Consider the following 23,917-nt stretch of genomic DNA (forward strand, 5'->3'; position numbering starts at 1 on the left):
TGATTTTCTGGAGAAATTGTAAACGAATCCAGTGATCATTACTGGTCCTGCTGTAAGGGGGTACGATTAGCTCTTTACATTGCCGCCCCCCAAATATACTCCTCAAATATACTTAGAAGAGACAGCTTATGTTACAACCTGCGATTGTGGGAAACCAGAGCTTAGACTTCCCATTTAGGGTTTTTAACGTTGCAATTCTTAACACACTTTGCGGAGAGGGGGAACCTGCTTTCCAATACTCATGCATAGAAATGAGCCCACATCTGGAGAGGATTTCATCAGAGCCACCCAGGCTGGCCTTTGCTGTGGGAGAGCATCCTTGGGGGCTGAGGAGAAGCCCCTGTGGCCTGCGAATCGCCTTGGAGGGACTCTGGAGAGGAAGAGCAGAAAGAGATGTAATGTCACGCAATCCTGTTCCTTTGGCTTGCGTCTGCTTGCAGCATCTGTTCCAGATCAGGACTCTGTCCCTTTCTGCCTCCCTTCTGACATGCCCCTCCTGAAGAATGTGGCAGCCCAACATCAGCTAAGGTCTGAATGAGCTCATTGTTGCCCCTCTTATTCTGGTCATAATCTCCAACTCTCTTTCCTGGATTGTTTTTTTGTGGGGGGACAACAACAAAGGTGACAACAGAGATTAAGCCCTCTGTGGGGCTGCTATACCTTCACTCTTACTTTTGTGAATACTTCTCATCTTTTAGGGTTTTTTAAAAGACTTTATCATTTAGAGCTGGGGTGTAACAAAAGCTTTGCAAAAACAGAGGTCTTCTCAGCAAGCATTTGCTCTTGGGCTGCCTGAACTGCCAAGCCTCTCAGCCTAGGACTGTCCAGGGGAAGGGGCTGTTTTTGGCGCTCATTGCAAATGGGAATGGAAATCACAGGGCCTTGTGAAACTGAAGCATGCATGAGATCAGAAAATGTTCTGGGACTTCTTCAGATCTTAGCATTTACCAGACGTGGGGTAGAAATTTGGTTTGGTTTGCATTTTAATGTAGACTGGTCTCATTCTCAAAACAATATGCAAACCAGAGTGCAGCTTGCCTTTAAAATTTGCACTTCTCCAGATTTTACAATGCAGAAAAATGTGTTCAAACATGCATATTTATGGGACAATTTATTTTTTTATTTATTATTAAAAGCTAAAATAACATTTAAACTGTATTATATTTGGGGAAAATTCTTTTTAAAATGTGTTATATTAGGCAAAATCACATGCAAAGGTGTGTTTATTAGGAGAAAGAAACTTTTAATGTTTAAAAGTTCAACATATATAGATATTTAACACATATGAATGTGGAAATGTGTTGGACTGGAAATACTGGAAAATGAAAAATTTAGAGAAACATAAATTGACAGATCTAACCATCCCTGCCATCCACCTTGAATTACAATGGAAGCATTTATGGCAAACTGAGTATATTTTGATTTTTCAGCTCTCAGATTACACACACACACAAAGCAGCAAAGAGGAATGAGATGTAATTGATTATTTAATAAATTGCATACCACTTTTCAAGGGAAAAAATAATCCAAAATATGTTTACAAATGACATATCAGATAAGCAGTAAAATACAATTTAAGACTGCAAAGCACTGCCAAAATCTTAAAACAATATTTCAAAATGTTTCTAAAAAGCCAAGAGGACCAACGCTAATCCAGCATAATATAAAATTATCAAAATCAGGTAAACATTGGAAAGTTATGCAGCTCAGATCAAACAAGTTGCTAACGGTGGTGGGAAAAGGTGGAACGTCTTGAAGGCTGCAAGAGAATGAAGAGAACAACCTAAGAAGAGCCGGCTATATCCAGCCAATGGCCCATCCTCTTCTCCCAGTGGCCAAATGGATGGGCCGGCCTGGTCAGACTCTGACATCTCACGTAATCACATTCCACCGTTGTGGGGCTGCCGCTAAGAATGTCTTCATCATGAGCCCTTCACAGACATTTCATAGTGGGTTGAGTAACTTCATTGATTGACTGTAAACTGTCATCATCATCATTATTAAAGATTTCCTTATACTACGTCAGATCCTGGCTCAATGTTTTCTCCTTGCAAGGCAGATGTTGTGCCACAGAGCTACGGCCCCTTCGCCTAAGAGAGTGTGTATTGTTTTGAAAATGGCCAAAAACAATAAAAGGAACAGAATTGGTTTTCTCCTGACTCCAAAGCAGACAAAAGAGCAGGATTGTGCTGGGCATCATCCACTGTGCAGTCCTTTCCTGCCAAAGTCCGGTAGACATGGAGGGGGATTCTCCTGGAGGGCTCCTATTCCTCAGAAGGTCTTCTGCAGATCTTCCTGAATGACTGAGCCCATTGTGTTTTATTTAACTGTAGAACTATAGGACCCAATTAAAAATAATGAGGCCCGTCTCCACCTGCCAGGCTCAGTTAGTGATAATGGAAGCTGATAGCTCCTGGAATATATTCATTTTTGTCTGATAGGTGAACTAGGGCAGGGGTCTTGGCTTGGGTCAGTGGCACATCCCTAGCAACAAAACATGGGTCATTTGCACCCAAGGGGGCCTTTAGGAACCCAGTGATTAAATAAGGAAGTAGGAAGTAAATCAAATACAAAAACGTGAAGGACACCCCCCCTCTCCGTTTCAGCTGCATTTTACTGTTTGGCTATTCATCAGATTATTCCCTCTCTTTAAGGCCAATGGGAAAAATCCACTGACTGTGGACAGATGAGGAGAGGGATCCATTTGACATCACACATCCAGGGACAAAGAAAACAAGCAATGTGATTCTGGTCCACATTGAGGAGTTGTGGAAAGGTCAGTATTTCCTGCCCCGTCCCAGAACCACCATACAAGCCTAATTGTATTACGAAAACCTGTACTTGATCACGTTTGGGTTTAACTGAAAGAATTATTAGAAGTGCTGACATCTGCATGGTGAGATCAATATAAAATCACAGAAGTTTTAGTTAATGCACCAGGTTTCTTTTATCATTCAGCTCCCTCTTGAGGCATTAAAAAATACACATATATATTTACCCGTCAATGGAGACAGTGTGCTGGGGATATGTCCTAAATGAGCGCCACATGGGAGGAAGCAAGCCCAGTAGATGGTGTTTATTATTGGCTCAGGCCTTTCAAAACATAGTATTTTGTGTGTGTGAGAGAGAGAGAGAGGAGGGGGGATGAAATATACTCAGAGTCGCAAAGTGATTTCCATGATCTTTATTCAGCTCATAGTGGTGAGGAGGAATGAATGAAAGTCCCCTCAAAGTATCTGCATTATTTACACAGTGGGCTGCACATGATTGGCTAATTCCGGAATTCTACTGTAAGCCAATCAGGTTGTGGATTCACTTCTATCTGGAGCATGATTGGGTGGTTCCTGCCAACCAATCATACTGCTGCATTGTTCTAGGACCAATCAGACTGCTGCATTCTGAATCCTATTGTTCTAGGACCAATCAGACTGCTGCAGTTTGGATCCTATTCAACTCAGTACATAACAGGGGATTTGAACTTGGCCATCTGACATGACTGGTTCTTGAATTAACGTTAAGTATCTGTGCGGCGAGAGCACTCCAAACTTGGAGAAGCTGGACAGGACCTGTCATTTTGAATGAGTAATCCATCCTGAGTGCAGAGGAGAGGCAACACATTGCTTCCCCCTTCAGTCACGGAGTAGGGCAATCACTATCTGTCAGCAGCTCTTTAAACACACCCACACCCCAAGATGGGATGCTTAACTGATTGGCAGCAATTCAGCCCTGGCACCTCCACTGTCAGCAGTGGGTGACTTTGACACTTGTTAGTAGGTGACCACGGTGCAAGCTGCGCACCACCTCCCGTCTCTCTTGGCCATGAGAATTTTTTTAAAAAAACCACTAACATCCTTCTCTGTGTCTAATGATGTTCCCGAGAGAGGCGAGAACAGTCTTTCCTGCGTTCTCCACCCACCTTGAGCCACTGCAAACAGCAGCCAGCAAATGCCTTAAAGGGACGCAATCCATCGTCCAATAGTCCAGCACCCATTCCTTCGGATGAGATTGCGCATCATAAACAGCTTATGGTGGGAGTTTGTGGTACATCCATTGCTGAGCTAATAACAATGTGGATTCTGTGTATTTGGGCTTGAATAGACCAGTGCATAGCTACCGTAAACCATGGAGCTTGCTCCCACGGGAGGCAGTGATGGCCCCCAGCCTGGATGGCTTTAAAAGAGGAATAGAGAGTTATGTATAAAACAAGTTAACAAATTGCTGAGGTTTTGGTTACACAGGGAATGCAGTGCTCGGGAGATGGGGGAAGTCCATTGGATTTACGGAAGTATGTATTTGAAAGTGGAAATTTGTTTATTAAAAACCTAATAAAATATTTATAAAAAAAAAATAAAAGAGGAATAGAGAAATCCATGGAGCTACTAGCCGGGAGGGCTCTGATCTGCCTCCATGTGCTTCTGAATGCCCATTGCTGGGCACTGCAGGGGGGGGCAGGGCTCTTGCGCTTGGGTCCGGCTTGCAGGTTTCCTAAACACATCTGGCTGGACAATGTGAGAACATGGATCCTGGACTGGATGGGCCATTGGCCTGATCCAGCAACTCTTCTTATGTTCTTAGCTGCAGATTGTATCCTATTGGAAGAGTGTATATTGGAGCAATCTGGCTGATGAAGTTCTATTACATGGGAAGAACGTGAGACATGCCCAAAGCTGTTTTGAGGGCGCAGCCATGGGGGGTGGACACGCCCCCTTCCAGGGGAGCAGCACAATGGCACCATCACCTATTCTCCTCCAGACCTCTTTTGGTGGCAGAACTTTGCAGCTATCCTGACATCATTGGGAGCATTTTTTTATTTTTTATAAAGATATTTATTGAAGTTTCAAAGGTTATACAAAAAACAGTAATAAAAACAAAACACAAACACAAAAAATAACAAATATAAAAAACAAAATACAAAACTAAAAACTATTTAAAAACAAGTAAAGTTTCATTCCCTTATTTTCTTATAACTTACTTCCCCGACCTCCTCATACCTCCCCTTTCTGTATTCCAATTTCTAATTATTAATTCAGCAAATCCTCTCCCTTAATTTTCATTTAATTTTCAACCTTTCTTTTCTTTTTACTTAATCATTACAGCTGAAAACCACTTAATTTCTAAACCAACATTATTCTAACATTCATTAATTTTGCAATATTTCCCAAGATAGTCCTTAAATTTCTTCCAATCTTCTTCCGCCGTCTCTCTTCCCTGGTCTCGGATTCTGCCAGTCATTTCTGCCAGTCCCATATAATCTATCACCTTCATCTGCCATTCTTCCAAGGTGGGTAGATCTTGTGTCTTCCAATACTTTGCAATGAGTATTCTTGCTGCTGTTGTAGCATATATAAAGAATGTTCTATCCTTCTTTGGCACCAATTGGCCGACCATGCCCAGGAGAAAAGCCTCTGGTTTCTTCAGGAAGGTATATTTAAATACCTTTTTCATTTCATTATATATCATTTCCCAGAAAGCCTTAATCCTTGGGCACGTCCACCAAAGGTGAAAGAATGTACCTTCATTTTCTTTACATTTCCAACATTTATTATCAGGCAAGTGGTAAATTTTTGCGAGCTTGACTGGGGTCATATACCACCTATAAATCATTTTCATAATATTCTCTTTTAGGGCATTACATGCCGTAAATTTCATACCGGTGGTCCACAACTGTTCCCAGTCAGCAAACATAATGTTATGACCAATATCTTGTGCCCACTTAATCATAGCTGATTTAACCGTTTCATCCTGCGTGTTCCATTTCAACAGCAAGTTATACATCTTTGACAAATTCTTAATTTTGGGTTCTAACAATTCTGTTTCCAATTTTTATTTTTCCACCTGGAAGCCAATTTTCCTGTCCAACTTGTATGCCTCCATTATTTGGTAATAATGAAGCCAGTCTCGCACTTTATCTTTTAATTTCTCAAAACTCTGCAATTTCAATTTGTCCCCTTCTTGTTCCAGAATTTCCCAATATTTCGGCCATTTGGACTCCATATTGAGTCTTTTCACAGCCTTTGCCTCCATTGGTGACAACCACCTTGGGGTTTTATTTTCCAGCAAGTCTTTATATTTAATCCAGACATTATACAATGCTTTCCTGACAATATGATTTTTAAAAGCTTTGTGAGCTTTAACATTGTCATACCACAAATATGCATGCCACCCAAAGATATTGTTAAAACCTTCTGAATCCAAAATGTCTGTGTTCTCAAGAAGCAGCCAGTCTTTCAACCAGCAGAATGCATTTGGGGAGCATTTTTTAAAGCACGTAGGTAGCCGGGGATGTGTGTCTGACTTTTTGCACCATTTCCTGTGTTTTGTGTGTGTGTCCCAGGATAAGTGAATATTGGATACAGCAGCTGTTCTGATGACACAGTTACAACATTCCTCTCCTCCTCCCCCCGACTGCATCAGCATAAATTATGGGTATAGGATTGCTCTGCATGTTGTTGTTTTTCTCTATAGTTGACAACTAGGATAGCTACTCTCAAGTTATATATATAGTTTAAAAATGCACACAAAACTCGGCAGGTAGCTTGTGAATTTTTTCTCTGGTCTACAGAGTTATTAGTATCAATAAGAAAAGATTATGTAGGGAAAGAGGAAGGGCAAATGTCTGAAAAATACCAGAAATCCCCTTTTGTCCTTGTGCTCCCCATTAGTACACCCCATAACACCAGCTGGGAGGAGAGCACATCGTGATCGATTCAGCTGGTCACCCGTGTGCTACAGAAGAAGCCAAAAACCGACAAGCAGTTGGCTCATTCTCTTGCGATATTGTCACCCAGGAAACAAATCTATGATGACACAGTTACATGCATCTGTGAACCTCCTGGCCTCATAGGTCACTGGGCAAATCTCTGCAAACCCAACTGTTGACAGTTCTTCACGGGGTTCCCCACAGGAAACAGAAGGTTAATTGAGCATTCCCCAAAACCATGAAGTGCTTTTGAAAATGTTAGTTTTAAATCATGGGACACAGCCCCCTGGACTACAAAAAGGAGCAAGTGCTAGAGTCGCTTGTTTCTACTAATTACTGAAATGTTGGATTTGGGGACTGGGAAGGTGAAAAAACGGTTTAATTGGATTTCCGAGTCATGTCAAAATTGAGCAGAAGCAACCTAAGAAGCGGTGGCAGGAGTTGGGACAGAGATATTTGAGGAGGGTGGGTGGATCCATCAGGCTAAAGTGCCCCTGGATAAAAATAACACCCCTGCATCGATTGTTCCAATTTGATTAATGCCTGTCAAGGAGACGTGTGTAGAAAAGTCTCACCCTGGTCCATGTAGGATCTGGAAAGGACAAACGGGGATGAAACATTGAAGACACAGCTCACATTGCAAAGGGACTGGCTTTTTACACCAACTTCATGTCCTGACAATACCCCAAAGCAGATGCCAGCAGCTCATCTGCTATCTCAACAAAATAAATGGGGAGAAACAACAACGCAGGCCTGTCCTTGTAGGTCTGTAACAGGAAGCACAGAAGACCTAAAACAATTTGAGATCTTGTGCTGGAAGAAACATCACCAACAGCTGGGGCAACAGGGCAGTCTTCCCCAGGATGGGGCTTTCCAGATGTTTTGAACTAACCCCCATGACATGACATGGAGAAAGTTGAGAAAGAATTTTTTCCCCTCCCTCTTTCATAACACTAGCAAGTCACGGACATCCAATGAAGCTCAATGTCAGAACATTCACAAGTGATAAAAGAAAGCACTTATTCACGCAGCAGATTGGTTGAACTATGGAACTCGCTGCCACAGGAGGCAGGGATGGCCTTTAAAAGAGGATTGGACAAATTCATGGAGAAGGCTATCAATGGCTGCTAGCCACGATTGTTTTGCTTTGCCTCCACAGCTGGAGACAGTTGGTATCCATCTGTCTCGGGAGACACTGGAGGAGTGTGCTTTCAGGGATGAAGTCCAAAGGTTGGCGAGTTACAGCGCCTGCTGTGGCTGTAGAGACTGATAGGGGAGAGACATGTTTTGTTGCAGTTGCAGCAGAGGAAGGAATCCGGTTGTGTTGCTGCAGATGCACCAGGGCGTTTTTCCTCTCTGCGCTTTTCCCAGCAGTCATTCCTCCTCTGAGCACTGTTGTGGATGCATGACCTGACTGTCTCCAGGCACTGCAGTCATCTGCTAAGGATTCCTACAAGGCAGATTTAAGGTTAATAGAGGCAACAATGCTTCTGAAGACCACTTGCTGGAAACTGCTGGAGGTGAGAGGCCTCTTGTGCTCAAATCTTGCTTGTGGGCTTCTCACAGGCATCTGGTTGGTCACTGTGAGAAGAGGAGTCTGGACTAGAGGGGCCCCTGGGCGGATCTCGCAGGCTCTTCTCCTGTTCTGGACTTGACACTAACTTTGACATTCTTTTCTCACCATGCAGACATTTTCCTTTTTCTGGGGCAGCACCCAGGTATTGATGTTTATATATTCTGACTATGTTTTTAACTTCATAAACTTTTGTTGCACTACCCAAAGGCCATGGCATCATCCAAAAACATCAACAGTCACTACATATACAATAAAACCACAGACAAATCTACTAAAATTCTCTGTTACATAGGTAGTTCTCATATAACATGTACAAATTAAATCTCTGAGTCCCCTTTGCAGTTGGCCACTAGTTTATCTGGTTCTTTCACCCTAATCTTCCCAGCTGCCAAGGTACAGAGAGCTACTTTATAAGCTACAAAGTCACTGGCCTCACTCTGCAGCCGTTTCACCTTCTCTGCCCTGGTTGTTCTGGACATACGGTACTTGTGCATTTTGCTTATTGCTGATATTGTAAAGACTGCCTTCTATGTGAACCAGTCAGGCACTAGGACCACCCTCATTTCTCCTGACCTTCGTTTTCAGGAAGACCTTTTTGTCCGTTACATCCCTGCATATAATCAGTGGCTGGTCCTATTGTACAAGTCAGATGCACCATCTGTATGCTCTCAAGTGACGAGACTTTTGCTAAATGCCTTTTCCTGGTGGGATTAATGGGCAATTTCACACTAAATGATTTTAACTACAATTTGTTACACTGACAGAAAGTATTACAAGCAAATTTCACCCATGGGGGGTGGGGAGGCCTGGCCTTGTAAAATGGAGCACCTATCGCTCTGGTTTATGTCTATTTCAGTTGAAATATCAATCTACAAGAAATACAAAGAGGATTTGTAACACAAGTGGAGGGGGGAATTAAATGCTCTGGTAAATTAAAAGAGGCATTAAGCGTTCTGAGGAAATAAGTTGCTTGTTTAAAAGCAGTTATTCACTATAATTTAAGTGTGTGTGTGTGTCTAGACTTTCCTAGTGCTGTTTTTCGCTTCTCTGGCCCATTTTGGTGCACATGGTGATGCGTGGATCATCCCTTTGCTCTATTTCTGTCAAGCAAATCACTGTGTTTGTTGCAGAGTACTGGAACTTGCTAGCCAGTGTGTCGCAGCAGAAACACATTCTGAATGATGCCCTAGTAGAGACCGGATGAACACTCCTTATTGATATACCATGTCTACTTTAATTTACCTGTAAGAAGGAAGAGGAAGGTTGACTCAGGGTTGCTGCACACAGGTTATGCATTTTGTAAATTCAAGAGAAGGCTTACTCAATGCTCTGCCTCTGAATGCCAGTTGCTAGAAGCCACAGGAGGGCAGAGTTGCTCTTGTGCCCGGGGCCTGTTTGTGGGCTTCTCATAATGGGGGGCCCCTGGCTGGCAAGGGTAAGAACAGGATGCTGGCCTAGTTGGGCCAATGGCCTGATCCAGCAGACGCTTCCTATGTCCATCTGTGGCACCCTAGTTTGTTTATTTATTGAGCTGCTTTTAGACCCCACCCTTCCTCCAAATAGAAGCGCAGGACAACTTACATCATAACACATGGAGTAACCCTACTATAATATATAAAGCAAAAATGAAACAGAATTGCACATTTATTATTTGTACTTTTTTCATAGCATTTATATACCACTGGCAATTAATAAAATCTAAAAGCGGTTTACAAACTTTGTGCAAATGAATGAGGAGGATTGCTGAATGAACAGGTCATCTGGAAGCAATCAAAAGGGAATCTGCACATGCTCAGAGGTTTTCTGTTTCTGGTAAGAACTGGCAAAGCTTATTGTTGCTCTGTGAAAGCCCCAGGGAGACCTGGAATGGGCGGGGTTTGCAGAAAACACCAGAACATTGGGAGAACCCTGCTGGGTCAGGCCCACAGGGGCCCATCTGGTCCCACAAACTGTTTCCACAGGGGCTCCCCAAGGCCTGCTGGAAACCTGCAAGCAGGATCTGAGCACAAGATCTCTGGTTTCCAACAACTGGGATTCAGAAGTATTGATGCCTCCAACCGGGGAGCCAACTTGAATAAAATACTGGGGGGGGGGGCTGCAAGTATGCCCTGCATAATCAGTCGCATGACATGGTGCCACACACCATTTGAACGGCAATGCCCATCAACTTGGAAGGAGCAGCCCCTCAAATATTTTACTGGGGACCTTGGCTGCTAGGAGTTGGCTCCTCTGCAATCCACACTCTGCCTAGGAGCCATCCAGAGCTCTCTCCTCCGCCAGGGATTTCTCCAATCTTCTTTCAAAACCATCCAGGTTGGTGGGGCGGGGGCCCTCCTGGCTCTGCCCGGGCCTCCCGGGGCAGCAGGGAGTTCCACAGTTTCGCGGGCCTCTCCGGCCGGGCTCCTGGCAGCCCTGCTCTCCCCCTTCCTCCTCGCGGGCCCTTTCCCGCTGCTGGAGGCGCGGGCGCCGCGGCGCCAAAGGGGAAGCCGGCCGGCCCGCCCCCCCCTCCGAGCGCCCAGGGCGGCGCTGCTCCTGGCGACTCGGGGCGACTGGGCGCTCCTCGCGGCCGAGACCCGGCTCCGCGCGCTGCCTCCGGGCGCCCAGCTGCTCCGCCGGCCGAGAGAGGGAGAGGGAGAGGGAGAGGAGGGCGCCGCTGCGCCGCCTGCCCGGAGCTGCCCCGCCGCTGCACCCCCCCCCGCCGGCCCGCCCCTTCTGCGCATGCTCCAGGCTGGACAGCTCCCCGAGAGGGAAATTTAAAAACGGTTTGGCGAGCGAGGAGGAAGCGAGGAGAGCGCAGCCCGCCGGGCGAAGGGAGCAGCCGGGCGCCCGGGCAGCCGCCGCCGCCATCGTGGTGCAGGTACCTGCCTCCCCCGCCCCGCCCAGGGCGCCTCTTCTGCAGGACCCCCGAAGAGATCCCGCAGGTGGGGAGCCCGGGACCCGGGGGGGGGCATAAGGGGGTCTGGGACCAGCTTCGCCTTCCTCCCCGTGAAAACAAAGTGGTATTGGGATAAAAGATGCTGGAGTGATTATTGCCCCCCAAACTTGTCGGTTGCTATGACTTTATTATTTTCACCCACTTCTGCAATCAGCGGGTTTCTTTCTTTATTTGTTTTCTTTTGAGCAATTATTTCACTTCAATGGGTTGCATTTTTGAAAAGACGGCTAAGTCCAGTGGGCTGCATTTCTGAGTAAATGTGTAAAGTCAGGCTGCTCTCTCTCTAGATGAGGACACTCACAGCAAAAATGCCTAGAAAGTCGGTCCTGTGTAAATCTTACTGAATTTGGACTTGCACATAAGACTGCAAAATGTTGTTTATCCCAAATGTATCCACTTGATAATGGTGGATTTTCCCCTCATGATATACTAGTGTTTGCTCATTAAGCATCAACACGGGGAAAAATAAAAGGGTTTAAAAAAATCCAAGGAAATCTTCTTCTGAAGCAAAATATGTAAGATTTGGGTGTCATCATATATAGCATTTTAAACAATCAAGAGGCTAGTTCTTTATTTGTTGAAATACTGGGTAATTCTGTCATACCTATGTGGTCCTCTCCCCTTCTTTCCATGTAGGAAATGATAGAAAGTGATATCACCTCCGTCATGTCTGGCCTCATTCGAAATTCAGGGCAAAGCCACCACCCTTCTCCACAAGAATATAGGTGAGCATTTTCTTTCTTTCTTAATGAATTTGTATTTCTCCCTGCTGTCCTGTGAAACGGTGCTCTGAGTGTCATTTGCCCCCGTGCACACAAATCAATTTCACATTTGCCCTTTACTTTTCAATTAGCTCTCCAGCCTGGCAATTTCTTTCATCTTAGGATGTGCTCAGTAACTAAGGGTTAATAATTATGTATTTCTTCCTGGGCCCTTCCCTTGGGAACCTGGCAGAGCACTTTAGTAGGTGCTACTTGGGATTTCTGTCCCCCTCAAATGGCTTCTGGAGGTGTGTAAATGCCAGGTAGAACATCTGTACACTCCTTGGTGTGCCAACATGGTTCAGCCCTTCCACTGAAATGAATGACGGGTTCTGCGTGCATAAGAGATTTGGTGTCTTTGACACGTAGCAAAATCACAGACACATTCTGGCCTCCGTCTGTTTTACCGAAGACTCATGTGTTCATACAAATGACATGAGAAAACTTGGTATACTTATTGGTATAACATTATTCTTGTTTATAAAACCCATTTTTAAAAAAAATTCTTTTTTCGTGTGTGTGTGTGTGTGTGTGTGTGTATTTCTTTAGTTTAAACCCCATACTTTATCCAGCATGAGCTATGGCAATTTGGAAGTTAATGCCAGCCATCCGCACGCTTTGAATATTGAGCGTCCAAGGATTGTCTTGCTGAATCAAGCCATAGTCCAGGGGAAAGGAATCGCCCTCCCTGTCTCCCTCAGTCCAGATGCGCCCTGAGCAGGGAGGCGGGGTCTCCATCTGGCCCTGCTCCAACAGCACTCAGGCTTGAAATCAGCCTTGCATCCACACGAGTACACCCAGCGTGTCCAGTTGGGCAGATGCCTTTGGGCTCTCACCTTCAGGGAATCTGCGACTACCATCTTGGATCTTTCCTCTGAATATCAAGGTTCCACTTAGCTATCATGCCTAGTTGGCATTGAGAGACACCTTCTCTGGAAACTTATTGCCTCAGTATATTGATATCAGTTGGTGGCCAATCACCACATTGTAACCGGTGGAACTTCCCACCACTGTACACCAAATTCCCTAAGTTAAATTACATGTGGTATTTGTAATTTTTGTCTGCTGTAAAACTGCAGCTTAAAAGCTTGAATGGGTGACCCAAAGTTCTAGTATCACAAAAGAAGTGGAAAAGGTTTCCTCTCTCTCCACATAGTTCAGAATTTTAGAAACTTCTTATTTTAGAATTTTAGAAACTTCCTGCTTTCCTGCCACCCTCTGAAGTTATTTACAGGAAAACAAAGCACTGCAGCTTTCTAAAATGTTATTGCATCCTACCATGTGATAGGAGGCAGAATAACTGCTATATGTACTCTCTCTCTCTCTCTCTCTCTCTCTCTCTCTCTCTCTCACACACACACACACACACACAAAAAAAAAACCACCCACCCACACCCACCAACAAAAACAAAAACAGCCACGCCCCCCAGTTGTTGCCTTGCTGTACTTTGGGTTAAACTGGGTTACATTTTATACTGTGGTATGAAGCTCCTTAAAGGGACGCAGGTGGCGCTGTGGGTAAAACCTCAGCGCCTAGGACTTGCTGATCGCATGGTCGGCGGTTCGAATCCCCGCGACGGGGTGAGCGCCCATTGTTCGGTCCCAGCTCCTGCCCACCTAGCAGTTCGAAAACACCCTTAAGTGCAAGTAAATAAGGCAGGGTGAGCTCCCGTCGTTCAGTCCCAGCTCCTGCCCACCTAGTAGTTCGAAAGCACCCTTAAGTGCAAGTAAATAAATAGGTACCGCTTTATAGCGGGAAGGTAAACGGCGTTTCCGTGTGCTGCGCTGGTGCTGGCTTGCCAGAGCAGCTTCGTCACGCTGGCCACGTGACCCGGAAGTGTCTGCGGAAGCGCTGGCTCCTGGCCTTTAGAGTAAGATGAGCGCACAACCCTAGAGTCTGTCAAGACTGGCCCGTACGGGCAGGGGTACCTTTACCTTTTTATGAAGCTCCTGGCTGGAAGTGGGTGGCGCTGTGGTCTAAACCACAGAGCCTAGGGCTTGCCAATCGGAAGGTCGGCAGTTCGAATCCCCGCGACGGGGTGAGCGCCCATTGTTCAGTCCCAGCTCCTGCCCACCTAGCAGTTCAAAAGCACATCAAAGTCCAAGTAGATAAATAGGTACTGCTCTGGCAGGAAGGTAAACGGTGTTTCCGTGCGCTGTTCTGGTTCACCAGAAGCAGCTTAATCATGCTGGCCACATGACCTGGAAGCTGACTGCGGACAAACGCCAGCTCCCTCGGCCTATAGAGCGGGATGAGCGCTGCAACCCCAGTGTCGTCTGCGACTGGACCTAACGGTCAGGGGTACCTTTAGCTTTACCTATGAAGCTCCTACCAATTAATCTACCATCAGGTAACCTACTCAAAAGCACTTTTTAAAATGCCTCAACTTTTGTGCATTTGGAATGGGCGACTCAGAAGCCCCCTTCCCTCTCTGCTGAAGGGTCTTCTACTCTTTTGCTTTGGGCAGGTACTACTTTCAGACACTCTTTCCCACGGCAATCATTCCTGCTCTAGCCTTTCATTGCTCAACAAGCAACTTGCTAACATCCTCTGAAGCTCCATGGGGAAAAGGTTCATGGAACACCTTATGCTGCTCTTTCGTCTGGTGGACTCTTGACATAGCCTGGCATTTGTAAAGGATGGATTTCATTGCTAAATAAAAGTTGTAGGTAACCTATATATGCCTTCTAGTAGGTTTTGCAGATAACGTTATTGTTTTTGAGTGGGTGAGATCATTTTGAATTCAAGACAGAAGGAAAATAAATATCATTTTCATTTGTAGATACAAGCCTTCCACAAACTGAAATGGAACTTATTTCTAAGTGATCATGCTGAACATAATACCTTAAAAAAAAAAGCAGGCATACATGCTATTATTGGAACTTTCCCCCCGGTACAAACCAAGTTTCCAAAGTTTGTAAAACATAATGCTGTAATTTATTATTATGTATTCTAAACTAATTTGCCCAACCCCATTTAAAAGCAGAAAAAGTGTATTTAAAAAAACCCTGGATTGTACCCCAAAGTGCATGGTAGCATTTGTTCTACTTCATGAGAAAGCACATTGGATTATGTAAAAGAAAATCTTTCAGACTGACTGATTTTAAGAAGAGAATGGACCTGTCAGATTCTATCAGGTCTGTTTACTCGCTTGCTGTCACTGCAGCCCGCGACTGGAACCTGCAGCCCCGAGTTCTCCATGGGGGGGGGGCGCATGAAGACTCCACAAAATGGGAATTGGCCCCCAATTAGTGAGCGGGAGGCTGAGATTGTGCTGAGAACACTCCGCTCTCTCCCTTGAAATGTTTCCATTGGGCTGCGGAACTTAGAAGAGACCCAGTTTCCAATACAGTATTTTAAAGGAGGGGGCGGGGAGGGGAATGAAAAGGAACGAAGGAAAAGAGTCGCAGTTTTGAAAGACCGATCTGAGAGGCCTTCAGTTCTCTGACCATCAAACCTTTGTGCAGACACTGCTCCCTGTTGCCTGGTTTGATAGATGCTGTGATGCTTAAATGTTAAGAACTAGCCTTTGTCCCAAGTGCTACAATGCTCACACCTGATCCTGGTCCGGCAAGGGAGAGTGCTGCGCAGACACAAGCATGGCCAGGCCCACGATGACATCTCATCTCATCTTATAATTAATTGTGTTTATATCCCACCTCCCCCCCCCCCGGAGCTCAAGATGGTCACATGGTTCTCCCCCTCCTCACTTAATCCCCACAGCAACCCTGTGAGGTAGGTTGGGCTCAGAGCCCAGGGGGCTTCATAGCTGAGTGGGGCTCTAGCCCTGGCCTCCCGAGTGCTAGTCTGAGACTCTAACCACTAGATGTGCAGCCCCCAGATGGCACCCAGGGCTGCCGCACTCGTGCGCTTGTGTGTCTCAGTAAATAGGCTCCCGCCTGAGGACTCCTCCACAGGCCCCTTTGCCCTGCCTGGGCTTTTCTGCTCTGTGCCCAAGCACTTCTAAAGCTTACCCCCCCTTTTTTTTGCCCCACCTTTTTTTCCCTAGGAAAACCCGATCTTTACCACTGAATCAGATCAAACTTCAGTTTTGGTTTTCTGCAGAATTGTTTTCAGTAGTAAAGAACAGGCTTTTGCGGGGAAAGCGCCAGAAAAAGTGCTTGGACATGAAATCCCGGACCTGTGCCTAGAAATGCAGAGCAAAGGGAAGTGTGGAGGACCCCCCCCCATACGCCCCCCTCTGGCCGGCTTTGCTGGGATCCAGGATGGTTTTGCTCTGTGGCTCCATCAGGAATAAAGTGAGAGGAAGGAGTAAAGCCGGCTTCTTCTGGTTTCTACTCCAGCTGTGGAGTGCCAGGGAACCTGCTCTCCATGAAGAAATATGTCATTGCAAAGGGTGATTAGCACCCCATGGAGTGGGATTTACTGTTTGTGTGCTTGCCTTGGAGGAGACATCTATAGTCCCCTCCTCAGGGGGAAGGAACCTGTTTTGGCTCTCCATGCATTGTTAAAATTACATCTCCCAGCATCCCTGGCCACTTGGCTGGGCTGACTGCAGGGGCTGATGGGTGCTGTAGTCCAGCAGCATGGGGGGCAGGGGGTGCCCGTGCAGCTGCTTCCTCTGTCTTCTGGAGTCACTGGTGGATTAAGATGAAAACAGCCACAGGAATGGGAGTTATGGGGGTGGCAGTGGGGGAGAAAAATTATCTGAGCATTGCTCCATGTGGCATTTTTCAGCTGGGAAAACACCCACCTGAAGCCCTGGCTGCAGAGCTCATCATGGAATCAGAGAATGGTAGAGCTGGGAGGGCCCTCCGAGGGTCCTCTAGTCCAACCCCCTGCAGTGCAGGGACCTCAGCTGCAGCATCCAGGACAGGAGGCCTCCCAACCTCTGCTTAAAACCCTCCAGGGAAGGATGCCCATCTGTGGCTGTGCACGCCCACACTAGACAGTTCATGTGCCCAGGCTGACAAAAAAAGTGCGATGGACCACTGGCCTGAGCTGGTATTAGGCAGAGTCGGGGACGGGGGGGCCTCACAGAACCAAGTGCCTGGAGTGAGTGCAATCAGTTGAGGGGAGAGAGGTTGGCAGACGGAGCCACCCTGCTTGTTTTTCACGGTGTGCAGAACCAAAGCCTGTTTCAGATGAAAAAGCCACCTAAATCCAAAAGATCCAATGGCTAGAAATGGAGGCTTTATTCCTGTGCCATTGTTTTCCCTTCAGCCCCTTTTACATAACAGAGATTTACACAACCATCTTGCAGGTCCCGCATTGCAGGGGGTTGGATTAGATGGCCCTTGGCATCCCTTCCAGCTCTACAGTTCTATGATTCTAAACTGTCTGGCCAGGGGTAGCTGGCTTTAGCCTTGGTTGGTGGTTCATAACATTCAGTTCAAGAAGTTTAAAAGGGTTTTGAGTGTGTGTTCTCAAAGCTATATTTCCCTCTAACTCTGTGCCAACCCCTGTCTCCATACAGAGTGGGGACCCAGGAAAGGGGTAGGAGGTCTACCCTGTAAGCTAGTTGTGCAAAGATGGTCCCTTTGGTGCAGAAAAGGAGCAGGCGGCTTCCCTTCTACTCCACACAAGGTGGATTTACAAGGAAGTGTTTATTAGGGAGAAGAATGAACAGGGATCCCTTAGATCTGCCATAGAAAGCAGCTTGTTCTCCAGGGAGGATCAGCTGGAGAAGGAGATGGTCTCCCACCCAGCCATGTGCTGCAGGGGGCGGGCCATGCGCTCGCTGACAGGAGGCGTGTGCAGTGGGTCTTGACCCTCCCCGCCCACCTGACCCCATTTATTTGTTGTGGGGGGGGGGGACCTGAGGGTTGCCAGGGGCCCCAGAGTGCCAGATGGCACGGGGTTGTGTGTCTGCTGTCATTCAGCCAGATTAATGGGAAGTTTGTAAAAAGGGGGAGAAAACAATTAAGCAAGAATCCCAAAAACAAAAGGCAGCCACGTGTGCCCCCCCCCCGCCTGGCCAACAGTCGCTGGAGCACAATGCCTCCTCGCCTTACAATGCCCAGGGCCAACTGTTGCAAACGACAGGGACCTTCCCCAGTTTTTAAACCATTTGATGCTCCTGTTTACTCACAGCCTGGCCAATGGCGGAGGAGGAAGGGGGCACCACCTGATGCTCTTTCCCAGGCCCAGAACTCCACCAGCCCTGCCTGGCAAAGCGGGTTATTCCATCGTGCAGGAAAGGACTAATACTGAGGAAGAAGAGAGCACCGGGGGGGGGGGGGGAGCCAGGAGGGTCCTAGCAGGGGCCTTACCTTTGCTTCCTGCAATCACCCTTGGCCTTAAAAAGAGAAAAACGAGCTAAGTTTTGCTTTGAGGTTGGCAGAGGAAAACGGCAAAACACTTTTGAGAAATGTGAGCACAAAGCTCTGTGAATTAACTTGGCTGCAACAGTTGCATTATTAAAATCTTGAAAATTGCAAAGGGAGCAAGTGCAAATGCCAGATTTATTTTAGGGCGTAAGCTCAGTGCCTTCAGCCAATGATGCATAAGTCAGAAAAAGAAAAAGCATCTATAATCTTATTTTAGATAACAGGAAAATTTTTGACGCTCAATCTGCAATAAGCCAAGTGTGGGAAATTCTGCTAGAACACTGTGGTTCTAGGTTTCAGTACTTTTGTCCACCCAGGTGAAATGGGATTTTTACTTTCATTAATGTACTTGGGAGTGAAATAATATTGAACACTGTATGACCAGGGTTTCCAATGTGGTGCCCGTGGGCACCATGAGCCCCCTTCATGCCCACCCAGACCCTTTGCTCCTCCCAATATTTTCTTTTTACTTTTTTGAAATTGATTTTTTTTAATTTGGTATTGGGAGAGGTTGCCTTTTTTTGTTTTCTTTGTTACCTGTGTTTTAATTGTGATTCCCCACCCCACCCCAGATGGTTATAACTTCTGAATGCTTTTGCCTGTTGTCTGGGGGGGGAGTGGGGGTTCTGACCATTGCCAGCCTCTTATCTGAGAATTATTTTATTTTATTTTATTAAGTGCACACCACTTGATTGTTAAAACAACAACCTCAAAGTGGTTTGCAATAAAGATAAAACAATGAACTGATCAGTAATAAGAATTAGCAACAATAATTAAACACTTTCAGAAAGTTAGAAATAGAATAAGTACAGGTTAAAGCTTTCTAAACTTTATTTATTTAATTATTTCATAAAATTAGAGTGCTTTGTGGTGTCCACAACAGTTTCTCAGATCCCCTGTCGTGGGCCTGGGCCCATGCTGTGTGAATTGGGGCCGGGTTGCAGTGGCTGGCACTCAACAGGGATTTGTCTCCAACCTCAAGACTATTGGGGAAAAGCCTATCCTAAGTCTCTCACCTGCGCGTCTTGTTTCCCCGCTCTGTAGACTCTTGGCTTCTGACCCTTCACAACTGGGTGAAGACGACCTCCCCAGTGACTTACAGTCCCTGTCCTGGCTGACTTCCGTGGACGTCCCTCGGCTGCAACAAATGGCCAGCGAAAGGATGGACTTTGGACTCAGCTCCCAGAATGCTGTGCTGCAGCAGACAGGTAGGACTCTTGCGGGGATGTTGAGTTGCTCCATCAACTGCTACGGGAGCCCTTTCAGGGGGGGGGAGTGTTTTCCCCTCCTTATTTCTACCGCCCTGCAGATTTACTCATTTGCTTTGGCCTCTGTGCGTGCCTCGGGTGCTAAATGGACATGTGCTGGCACTTCTCTTGTGCGGGCGAGTGGCATGGTTTTGTCTGCACACACACTGGCTGACTCACAACGCCCCATATCTCTCCCGTTGCCCAGCAGGGTCTATGCCAGGGAATCTGCACACCACCGCAGGGACTCCTGGAGCAATGATCCACATCCAGGCCAGCCTGCCTCAAGGCATTCTGGGAGGATTGAACACCGTTTCATCTCACGGTGCCAATGTAAGCACTTCCTTTCCCTCCCCATTCCTGGCCAAGGAGGCGTTTCTGACCTGGTTCAACTGACGTTCCTCTTCTCTTTCCTTTGGCAGCAGATAAGCCAGTATGTGGTTGGGGGGCAGCTGTCTCCCAGTCTGCAAGCCCAGGCAGCCCCCCTCTTCCCTCCTCTGCCCCGCCATGTCCAGCAGGTGTTCACCATCGCTCAACACACGCAACAGGTACCATCTCCTGCTCCCGAGGCTGTGTGTATGTTGAGGCACAGAGCTTTAAGGGGACGTAAAACAACTTTAACAAAGAAGCGCGGCCAAGTCAAGGGCAAGTGACCCAAGCTGAGCTGCGGTGGGTTTATTTGACTTTATTTGAAAGCATGGCAGGGTTGGTAGAGGAAGCAGCATGTGTTTGGATTCAAAGCAAGAGGCTCAGATTGCAATCCAGAGATTTAATCCCAATTTAATGCAGAGGTAGGGCTCATCCACACTTTCACTTGACCCGTATTTTGATCATATTGTATCCTGATTATTTCCCCTGGGTCTGAGGGCATTTCTCGTCGTTTGGCTGCTGTGCCTTGCGAAAATTCAGTCTTACCCACTGAACTGAAGCTCGGTCAAACTCAATCTCTCTTTGGATTTCCAGCACATCTGATAAATTCAGATTCAGTGGGTAAGATTGGATTTTCACAAGGCACAGCAGCAGAACAATGAGAAAAGCCCTCGGACCCAGGAGAGCAATTTGTACACAATATGGTCAAAATATGGGTCGAACGAAAGTGGGGTTCAGGCCTTGATTTTGGAGCAAGAGGCCCAGGTTTAAATCCAGAGATTTAATCTAAAGATTTGGCTTTGGAGAAGGAGGTCTAGATTTAAATCCAAATATAAATGCAGAATTTTGGCTATCATGTCACCTCTCAGTCCAGGCTAACATGTAATGTTATAAGTTATATCTGTGTCTTGGTATCCTCATCTCCCCACCTCTTATGATGAAGGGAAAGGTCTTTAAAGTCTCTATTTAACTGCTGAGAGAGCTGAAACTTTCCCCCCTTTCTCCCCCCTCCCCTCTTCCCCACCCCAGTGCCCTCCAACGACCATCTACAGCACCTCTTACGGGACGCAACCTCAATACTCACAGCCCCCCCGCCTGGCTCCTCACAGCGCCCAGGAACAGCAGGCGAAGCCTTACCCCAAGCCTATCTACTCCTACAGGTGAGAAGGACCACACTTTGCCCAGGCACACCTGCCCGTCTTATCCCCAGAGAAGTCTCTGCCCCAAACTCAGCAACTGCAGCTGAAGTGAGTTGCTGTTCCGAAGGGCTTCCAGGTGTGGGGCTTAATTTGGGAATGAACACACTTAAACCTCATTTGTCTTTAATTTGCATAGTCCCAACAGGCCAGGCTTTAACTGCGCAAGGTTGAAACTGCACCAGTTAAATTAATGTAAGGTGCAACTGTACTGTAATTAGTGACAGAGTTTCTTTTTCCTCTTTCTCTTGTTGGATTTCCCCCACTAAGGATTGATCCAGCTAAAGAGAAACAAACAACAAACAAGCCCCACATGCTGATGCCAGCCGGGTTGTGTGGGTGTTGCAGAACTGCAGCATCCGCAAGCAGCACCCATCCCACAGTAAACATCCTCCGTCATTCTCACTTCTCCATCATAAATGAGAAAAGAACTTTACGCTGTGAAAAAATTGCAAAACAATCCTTAACTGGACCTAAGTCCTGTAAATGCAGAAGGGATGACTTGTGGGAGGGGGCTTACTGTGCCCTGGAGCTACTGAAATGGGGAGAGAATGGTCTGCAAAGGGGGGGGGGACACGTTCTGCACCACCAGAACAAGAGTGCTGGGCTAAGGCCTGGGAGGCCAAGGTTCAAGTTCCCCCCCCCAGCCATGAAGCTCACTGGGTGACCTTGGGGCCACTCGCTGTCTCTCAGTGTAAGCCTCCCTCACTAGGTGGTTGTGAGGTTGAAGTGAAGAGGAGAGAACCATGTACTCCAGCCCTTTTGCTCCTTGGATTAGAAGGTGGAATATAAATGGAAGCAGCAACAAGAACAGGAAGGTGGGGAGGAAACTCTGACTTCTCCTCTTCCTTGCAGCTGCTTGATTGCCATGGCCCTGAAAAACAGCAAGACGGGCAGCCTCCCCGTCAGCGAGATCTACGGCTTCATGAAGGAGCACTTCCCCTATTTCAAGGTGAGGGAGGGAGGCAGGGCTTGCCTTGCAGCTGACATGGAGAACTGCAGAGGCAGAGCAGAGCCATCCTGGCTGATAGGCACTGAATTTGCCCCATCCTCTTGTAAAGCATCCAAGTTGGTCACTATCACTGCCTCCTGTGGGAGGGAGTTCCACAGTCTAACTGTCTCCATGATAAAGTCCTTTATTTGATCTGTCTTTAGTCTCCCGGTCTGCCAACTTCATAGGGTGTCCATGAATTCTAGTCTCATGAGAGAGGGAGAAAACTTTTTCTCTGTCAGCTTTCTCAACACCACGCATAATTTTATAAACTTCTATCATTCTTACTCACCTTTTCTCTAAACTAAAAGGTCCTTGCTGCAACCTTTGTTCACATAGGACCCATTTGGGTCCCATAGCAATGATGTTGCCTCATGGAAGTGCTCGCTGGTGCTTTGCCTTTGAAGGCACAATCCCACCCCTGGACACAGGGCTTTTTTTCTTCTTAAATGACCTGAGGAAGTGGCCTTGCTCCCTTTTGCAGACAGCGCCTGATGGGTGGAAGAACTCCGTCCGGCACAACCTGTCCCTCAACAAATGCTTTGAGAAGGTGGAGAATAAGATGAGCGGCACGTCCCGCAAAGGCTGCCTGTGGGCCCTCAACCCCGCCAAGATAGACAAGATGGAAGAGGAGATGCAGAAGTGGAAGAGGAAAGACCTGGCAGCCATTCTCCGGAGCATGGCCAACCCAGGTGAGCAGCAGGCTGGCACCTGGCTAGGAGGCTCCTGGGGGCCCTGCCTGCCAATAGTTCTCTGGCCGGGAGAAACGGCAAAATCACCGGATGTGGCTGCCGCACCCCTGCAGGGGAGGATATGCGCGGAGGGTGATGCCCACGGGCATGGAGGCTGCTCCCTCCACACAGACAGCAGCTCGTTTAGCTGGTCTCTTAATTTTTTTAAAGCTTATGTTTGCTTTTCCTCCCAGGCACTTGAGGCCATGCACAGGGCTCCCAATTTTATGCTATGCTGGTATTTATTTACATGCCGCCTTTCAGCGCTTTAAGTGTATTGCGTGAATGTGCTGTGAAAGGATATAATTTCTATATTTTCTTGAGCTGTGGGCCCCTTCTGAGGGACTTTACTCCCCACGCATCAATGGCAATCTCCCCTTGCAGAGGAGCTGGACAAGCTCATCACAGACCGACCAGAGAGCTGCAGGCGGGTGAGCAAGCAGTCTGAGGGGGACGGTTCCACGCGGAGCCACATGGCGGCAGCCGCAGGGCGCATCTCACAGTTGCAGCCCCAGCCGGTCATGACACTCGCCCTGCAGTCCCTCCCGCTGCACCACCAGATCCAGACGCAAGCGTGCATGACCCCAGATTCGCCTGCTCCTGCGCAGACCCCTCCCTTGCACCCGCTGCACGGTCTTAGCCAGAGTCCCCTTCCTCAGCATCCGATGAGCCGTGCCCCAGATTTCCTCAGTGTGATGACCGACATGAACGCAGAGGTGGATGCCCTTGATCCAAGCATCATGGACTTTGCACTACAAGGTAAGGGGAAGAGTTGGGGGGTGGAGATGACTGCTGGATGGCAGGGATTCTCCAGCTGTGATTCCTGCCTTGCAGAGGGTTGGACTAGGTGAGCCTTGGGGTCCTTTCCAACTCTATCATTCTTGAATGTGGGATTTGAGCTCAGCTGTGGAGGGGTTGATAGCGGTCCAAGTGGGGATCTAGGTGGGTCCTCATGAGGTTTGAGATGGCGATCACTCATGGGCTTCCTTAGGACAGCTGGCTGGTTTCATCATGGAGGGAGATCGGCCTCTTCTCACTAGAGCCAATGTGATTGTGGAGAACTGGTGCGTTTTGCGATCCTCCTCTCTTGCACCTTCCACCTTCTCAAAGCTCAACTGTC

At 47.2% G+C, this 23,917-nt stretch overlaps 1 protein-coding gene across 2 annotated transcripts in view; it reads left to right on the forward strand.

The window, feature by feature from the left end:
* The window catches only part of FOXN4 (forkhead box N4), a 39,854-nt gene that overhangs the window by 11,495 nt on the left and 4,442 nt on the right, over positions 1–23,917 (forward strand). The window contains exons 3-11 of one of the 2 annotated variants that reach the window (XM_081884610.1): positions 2,655–2,776; positions 11,848–11,936; positions 19,308–19,471; positions 19,719–19,843; positions 19,933–20,058; positions 20,909–21,039; positions 21,931–22,027; positions 22,551–22,758; positions 23,182–23,556. In XM_081884610.1, the coding sequence (XP_081740736.1) occupies positions 11,851–11,936; positions 19,308–19,471; positions 19,719–19,843; positions 19,933–20,058; positions 20,909–21,039; positions 21,931–22,027; positions 22,551–22,758; positions 23,182–23,556 (1,312 nt within the window). In that variant the 5' untranslated portion in view covers positions 2,655–2,776; positions 11,848–11,850. Of the gene's footprint in view, positions 1–2,654; positions 2,777–11,029; positions 11,134–11,847; positions 11,937–19,307; positions 19,472–19,718; positions 19,844–19,932; positions 20,059–20,908; positions 21,040–21,930; positions 22,028–22,550; positions 22,759–23,181; positions 23,557–23,917 lie in introns of those variants that run through there. The other variant, XM_081884611.1, reaches the window with a different exon arrangement.

This window comes from Podarcis melisellensis (assembly GCF_964234715.1).
Source record: "Podarcis melisellensis genome assembly, chromosome: 13".
Classification (NCBI taxonomy): Eukaryota; Metazoa; Chordata; class Lepidosauria; order Squamata; family Lacertidae; genus Podarcis; species Podarcis melisellensis.